This window comes from Camelus bactrianus, chromosome 18 (assembly GCF_048773025.1).
Source record: "Camelus bactrianus isolate YW-2024 breed Bactrian camel chromosome 18, ASM4877302v1, whole genome shotgun sequence".
NCBI lineage: Eukaryota > Metazoa > Chordata > Mammalia > Artiodactyla > Camelidae > Camelus > Camelus bactrianus.
The window spans coordinates 34,552,640-34,559,931 of record NC_133556.1 but is presented as its reverse complement, the minus strand read 5'-3'; the positions used below and the strand labels follow the sequence as shown (position 1 = coordinate 34,559,931).

At 45.6% G+C, this 7,292-nt stretch overlaps 1 protein-coding gene across 4 annotated transcripts in view; it reads left to right on the top strand.

Moving 5' to 3' along the window:
- Window positions 1-335: 335 nt before the first annotated feature.
- The window catches only part of TXNDC11 (thioredoxin domain containing 11), a 55,828-nt gene continuing 48,871 nt past the window's right edge, over window positions 336-7,292 (top strand). For 2 of the 4 annotated variants that reach the window (XM_045521726.2, XM_074346808.1), the window contains exon 1: window positions 6,453-6,592. Coding sequence is in view for 2 of the 4 variants with exons in the window: in XM_074346807.1 (XP_074202908.1) it covers window positions 489-736; window positions 6,376-6,592 (465 nt within the window). In the remaining 2 variants the exon portion in view is untranslated. Of the gene's footprint in view, window positions 737-6,375; window positions 6,593-7,292 lie in introns of those variants that run through there. The other 2 variants (XM_074346807.1, XM_010961738.3) reach the window with 2 other exon arrangements.

Here is a 7,292-nt window from a genome sequence, read left to right as displayed (position 1 = left end):
ACAGGGTCAAAACGAGGACTCCCGGGAAACCGAAGCTGCTTTTGTCAGCGCGGGGCAGACCAGGGGTAGGAGTAGCGGGAAGCTACGCGCCCGCGCCTGCGCAGATTCAGTGGACCCGGACGGGGCGGCGGGCACGTGGCGACGGTGGCGCCTGCGCAAACTGCAGGAACCCGGGTGGGGCCTGTAGGGTAACCATGCGGCAGCGGCGATGCCGGCGGGGGAGGGGTCTGCGCAGAATCCTTGAGCGAGAGGGCGTGGCTCTCCGCGGGGCGGGGCTGCCAGGCGGTGTCCGCGCAGACTCTGCGGGTGGGGGCGGAGCCGCCTGCGCGGGGGCGGGCGCCGTGGCGGCTGCCAGGCTGACGTGGAGGGTCCGGGTTAGCCGGTTCCGCGAGCTGCGGGATTGGGGAGCGACGGGCCGGGCCGGGCCCTCCGGCCCAAGGCGGCGACGGCGGCGGCGGCGGTATAAAGCCGGCGACGGGGAGCATGTAATGTCGGAATGCGGAGGCCGCGGCGGCGGCGGCAGCAGCAGCAGCGACGACGCCGAGGACGAGGGTGGCGGCGGCGGCGGCCCCGCGGGCTCCGGCTCCTTCAGCCCGGCCCCGGCTGCGTCCTCCGAGGGCCGGCTCCGCCGCGGACTGCGCGGCGCCTCCCTCATGGCGCGCCGGCGGCCCGAGCTGCTCTGCGGGGCCGTGGCGCTCGGCTGCGCGCTGCTCCTCGCCCTCAAGTTCACCTGCAGGTGAGGCGGTCCGTAACCCCTGGTCCCCGGCCTGGAGCCCGTCGTGCCGGCCTGGGGCGCGTGACGGGCTTGAGGCCCTCAGGGTCGAGGGTCGTAGTGGCCTCTGGGGAAGTCAGGCCTGACTTTGCCTGGAGCGTTGGACTTAACCCTCCTCCGCCAAGCGGCCCTGCTCGCCGCTTTCCTTCCTCCCCGGCCAGCCAGCCATTTGGCGAGGTTTGGGGATGCTTCCCGGCGCCCTTTCCTCTTATTTTAGTACCAGCGAAGGTGGGCAAGGTTGTGAGTTGCTTGTCACCTGTTGGAGTTTCTTGGGGGTGCACCTGTCACTTGCGTGCGCCCAGGCTGTAGGACCCTAATTTATCTCCCATTTTATTTTCCCTATTCCTTGGGTAGGTGCAGACCATTAGCGTCCCAGGCGTTGAGAATTCATGCACTCAGCAATCTAACGATTCTTTATCCACACCTATTATGTGTGGAGCACTCATCCAGGTGAGCGATGAAGGTAAAAGTCCCTGCTCTCCGTTTCATGGGGTGATACAGGCGGTAAACAAGTAAATTTAATATAGTTTTAACGGGCTTCAGAAAGTGCTGTGCAGGAAATAGAATCGATGAGGGTGAAGCAGTAAGGCCTTCCTAAGGGAGCTACATAGGAAACTCACCCAGGAAGAGGAAGGGGCCAGCGTTGGGGCGATCTGGAGGAAGTGTGCAGGGTAGAGGGAACAGCGAGTGCAGAGGTCTGAGGCTGGAAAGGGCTGGTGTTTTCCTGAAACTAGAAGGAAGGCCTGAGTAGGCTGAAGCATAGTGAGCAGGAAAAATGAAAATTAACGTGTCTCTCTTTGGGAAAGTACACAATTAGGAAATTTACTTTAAATTTCAGGAGTACTTTTGGCCTGCCAAATCCACAGAGTATCTCCTGGGACTCCAGTTTTTAAATCTATGTTGCCATTGACTGGCATATTGGCCAAGAGGAGGATTTCAACTGGAAACATTTTTATTGAGTCTGTTAAACACAGCATGTGGCTCCCGTTGTCAAAGAGATGTCAAAGGATTGGGGATTGTAGTGGAAAGTAGTAAGTTACAACTATCATTGAGTGTTTGCCATCTGCCAGGTGCTGTACTACCAGCAGGGTTTCTCAGCCTCCGTACTGTTGATATTTTGGGCCAGATAATTCTTTGTTGTGGGGGACTTCCTATACATTGTGGGATGTTTAGCAGCATCCCTGGCCTCTACCTACTACATGCCAGTAGCTCCCCCTAGTCCTGGCCCCCCACCCCAGATGTCACAACCAAAAATGTCTTTAGACAGTACCAGATGTCCCCTGGGGAACAGAATCACCTATTTGGGAACTACAGATTACATGAATGTATTTATTCGTTTAACCCATAATTTGAGAGCCTAGTATGGATCACTCAAGTCTCAGTCCCCAGTAAAGTCTGGGTATACCCTTCCAGTTTACACACGGAGTGGCACTTTGATCATGTTGCAAAACTTGCCCCAAATCACATCCACCTATTAAGTGGCTGACCTGGAATTTGAATCCTTTTTTATCAGGAACTAGGTTCTTTTTTTTTTTTTTTTTAACATTTTTTATTGATTTATAATCATTTTTATTGATTTATAATCATTTTATTGATTTATAATAATCATTTTTTATTGATTTATAATCAATGTTGTGAGGAACTAGGTTCTTAATGTTGTTCTTTATCATGTCCAGCACAGGGAAATTACACAAATTGTTTTACAAGGCAGACTACTGCAAGGTGGAAATTATTTGGGTTCAAATTAGGGAGAGAGGTTTTCTCTCTTCTAAGAGTGGGGAGCTTACTTGCATCAGTTTATCTGTCTGTAGTAATAATGTCTAGTGTTCTGAGACAACATGACTTGATATGAAAGTCCTTTGAGATTTCAGGAAGAAGAAAGAGTGTAAATCCAGTTACTGGAGCAGACCAAGCAAGATCCCCACCTGCTTCGGACAAGGGGAGTGAGCCAGTGAACAGGCTGCTTGCCTGGCTAGCTCCTTTCTGTGCCCCTGGCGAATTTGACATTCTTTTAATAGACTCAGGCTGGCTTTCTTAGAGTCGTCTTTGATTGAATGGTGTTACGATACTATTTTACCGCCCTACAACTGACTGTAACATTTCTGCCCCTCTTTTCCGTTTTACTTTTAAGATCTTTGTGTTAACGAGGACAGAGGCTTAAAGGAGAGTAGAGTTTTTAAAACTTGATTTTTATTAATAGTTCCAAGCCTGAAATAAGTGACAGCCCTCTTTAGTGTCTCGTTGCTTAGCTGAGTTCAAATCAGATAGCATTAAGAAAAGATTGGTTTGGGGTTGAAATGCTGTTAATAATTGTGCATTTCTGGGCACTTAATCTCTGTCCTACTTGCCTTTCTATCCATTTACTCTCCCTGACTTGAGCCTCACTTTGTTTTTACCCTGATTTGGAGGGAGAAAATTGTGTGTATGTTTGTGTATCTGTCTCTTTATCTATATGGGTATATATTCATTTTGTTTTATTTCCTTTTGTAATCGCAAAGCTGCTACAGGTCCTCTTTGGAAGGAGTATGAATCTCATACAAAACTTGGGAGTTGCAGCAGGCCTTCCTTGTTTGTGACCAACTCTTGAGTTTTGGGTGCCTGAGACTTAGACTTCAAAGCTGAAGGAAATCTTTGATCTAGGTATAGTTTCTCAAAAACTAGCTAACTGAGGAGTTAAGTGGAAACTTGTGAATGTTTCTGATGAGGCAGAGGCATATGTTTCTCTTGCCTGGTTAATGTTTGCCTTTTGATGGGCCACAGGTTTATCTGGCTCGCTTACTTGAGCTGTTCTGAACATGCAGAGCAACAATACTAAGTTGATGGTTATCCTTTGTTTGGATGTCACAGACCTGTGTTTTCCCTCAGGTTGTGTTATTGAACACTTAACATGAGATTTGAATAGTGGAAAAATAATCAGAGCAGAATTTTGTACCTGTTGAAAATGTGTCACTTAATTGCTGCCAGGCCTTCCTCCCCTCTGCATGACTGTCTTCGTGTCACTCAGGTCTCAGCTGAAAAGATACTACTCTGACCATCACCCCATCGAGGAGCTTCCGGGTCCCCCGTCACATCACCCTGTTAAGTTCTTCCGCAGAGCGTGATCATTTTGTGTGGTTTTGTGTTTGTTTACAGGTTTGGTTGTTTGCCTGTCTTCCTCCCTGAGAAAGTCAGCCCCTTGAGAGCACATGTTCGCCTCCTGTGGCTTTGGTACCTATAGTGCAGTGCCTGAAGCACAGTGACATTTGCTCAGTGAGCATTTTTTTGAATTATTGTGTCAGTGACTGAGTTTTTCATGTCGTAAAGATCTTTTACATAGACAAAGCTCCCTGATTGCAGGGTTAAAATGTTAGTTTGAATAAACAGGAAATTTGCTCTTTTAATAGCATTACTTTATGATGTTAATAATTTTTGGTTAAAATAGGGAAGTAATATATTTAAAACTGTCTCATTTCAGAAAGCTGACACCTTCTAGATGTAGAGAAGGGTGTGGACTCTTTTCCTCAAACTAAATGACCCAGAGCTCTCAGAGTAGCTTAGGCCTCGGGCATTTGTGTGTTTTCTTTTTTGGTTCTAAATATCTGGCTGGCTGCTGCATACCTATCTCAGAGCTGGCATTGCCTTCCGTCCTATTCCTCCTTCCTGCTACTTTGCTATATTCTGAGAAACCAGGTTCATTTGAACACATATAAACTTAGAATACAATTAGGTCATCCTTAGATTCATCCCTAGTAAGGCAAATGGGCCTTCCAACATTTTGATTCTTTCAGATTGTTCTTAATAATATATGTCTATATGGATTGGTGTTTAATTTGCTTTCACCTGTGTTCAGGTGAGATGAGTAGGGTAGGTTTGTTCATTTCACAAATTACTGAACTTCATAGTTCCAGGAACTGCTGCACAATGAGGATCTAACAGTGACAGAGAGCCAGGGTCCTTGCCCTCATGGAGTTAATGCTCTGGTAGAACAGATAGTTAATAAACAGGTAATATAAGTAAGTCACAGACTATGGTGAGGGCTATGAAGGCAGCTAAGGGGAAGCTGAGAGGAAAAAACTTGAGAGCTACCTGCTTCGGTAGTCATCAGGGTAGTCCTCACTGAGGAGGTGACAGATCAGCCAAGCTTTTTTCTCATCAGCACTGTTCCTCAGTGCCCCTCCTGCAGTCAGTCTTCCCGCCTGACTCCTAACTCCAGACAACCACTGATGTGATTTATTTCATTATAGTTTTGCCAGTTTGGGAAGTTCATATAAATGTGTTCATATTATACATATTCTTTAGCATCTGGCTTTTTTCATTCAGTATAATTATTTTGAAACTTCTCCAGTTACAGTATGTATCAGTTCTTTTTTTAATTGCTGAGTAACATTTAATTGTAAGGATACACCCCAGTTTATTTATCCTTTCACCTAATGAGTTACTCTAGCTTTTTTATGCTTACTGTTTATGTGGTTTGTCTTTTTCCATCCTTGTGCTTTCATGCTGTCTATGTCTTTATGCTTAAAATGTGGGTTTTTATTTTTTGTTTTTTTAGATATCATATGGGTTTTGCTTCATTTTCCTGCCTGGTAATCTCTTCTTAATTGGGGGGTTTAGTCCTTTTATGTTTAATGTAATTATTGATATGGTTGGGTTTAAGTCTGCCTTCTGGCTGTTTGTTTTCCATTTGTACCTTCTGGTCTTTATTCCTTTCTTGGTTCTTTTCTGCCCTCTTCTGGGTTAACTGAATATTTTGAGGGTTCCATTTTTATTTCCTCTATTGGTTTCTCAGCCAAGCTGCTATAATGGTTTTGTACCACATTAGTGCAGATATATGGACAGCTTAGTGTGTTTACTAGGATTTTTTAACTTGGTAGGGTGCAACCTCAGCCAAGACGTTTTTGTCTTGATGGGGAAAGTAGTGGCAGCTCTGTGACTTCTGACCACTTACTCAGTGTTTTGTTTCTCCTCCTGACCTCTCCCTTTTGGGAACTTCAAGTACATACTCAGGAAACTTTTTCAGTTAAATGGCTGTTGCTTTGTTATTCATCTTTGTTAACCTTTGGATCATGATATATATTTGGAGAAATCTACATTTTTATTTAATTACTACTTTTACCTGAGTGCCCTGGATGAGTACAGGCCAACTCCAGCTAATAAACTAAATGTGAGTTGATTGTAAGCATTTTCTATGCTGATTAGTGGTCCCATGTGTGCTCATTTCTGAGTGAGCTCACCGGTGGCCCTGAAGCCATGGAGATCAGTGGTTCCTGTGGAGAGCAAGGCTTTAGAGAGATGAGGATGGAGTTTCTTGGGTGGAGAAGGCAAGAATCTGAGTTATTCAGACACCCTTCTCTTCTGCTCTCCCCTACCCTCCCACCCCACACTTGGGGAGATAATGTTAGAGAATCATTTTTAACACGTTATTCATGTCTTGCATTCTCTCAGCCAAATGTTGCCTTAACTTAGCACAAAATTTTACTTCTGTGCTCCAGGACAGTGTTTTGGGAACTCCATTTTCTTATTCAAAAGTTTTTTCTTTTAAGCTTCATTCTTCTTCCACACAAATTTGTTGTTAGAAGAAGAGAAACTAAGCAATCTTGTTTGTGTTTGCTCTTTTTTTTTAGCCGAGCAAAAGATGTGATCATACCAGCAAAGCCACCTGTCAGCTTTTTCTCCTCGAGGTCTCCAGTTCTTGACCTCTTCCAGGGGCAGCTGGACTACGCAGAGCACGTTCGCCGGGACTCGGAGGTGGCGCTGCTGTTCTTCTACGCTCCGTGGTGTGGACAGTCCATCGCCGCCAGGGCAGAAATTGAACAAGCAGCAAGTCAGCTTTCAGACCAGGTAATGCTGACGTTCACCCAAGAATCAAATGACTGTCAGTCCATGTGCAGAGCTGATTGTCCTCATAGGGACACTTACCCAGATGGCTGATTTTGCCAGGGTGAAGGCCAGGAGCCTTACTTTGTAAATTGCAGAGCCTTCTATAAAGAAGTGGGATTTCTGATTGTGATGGTCATAGTTGGTTAGAGGCAGGAAAGGGAGCGGATTCTGCAGTTCCTCGTGATGCAAGCCAGTGCTCATCTCAGGGTGCCATGCTGTTTGGTTTCAGTGCTGAAAGGGGTGAGGAGACTGAAAGTCCTGTTGAATATATATTTGATCTTTGTTGATTAGTTATTTTACGTAAGAGAAATACGTGTATCATGACTACAGTGTAACAGGCTGACCTTTTAAATACCTGGACCAGAACTATATTCAGTAAATATTTAATGAATGCCACCTTTGTGCTAGACAAGAGGGATAGGCAGGCAATTGATACATAGGCCTTATGTGTGGCGGTGGTTTCAATCCAGCGGGTCCCAGTTGTCTTTTATACAACAAGTATTTTATGATGTCCCTTTTTCTGTCCTCAGAACGAGTTCATAGATGATCAAACTTCCTTATACATATAATTTCAAAATAGCCAATCTTACGCACCAACATAAAGGTGGGTAACATAAAGATGGGGAAAAAAACCGTGCTGTATAATTAAATCATATGTGCT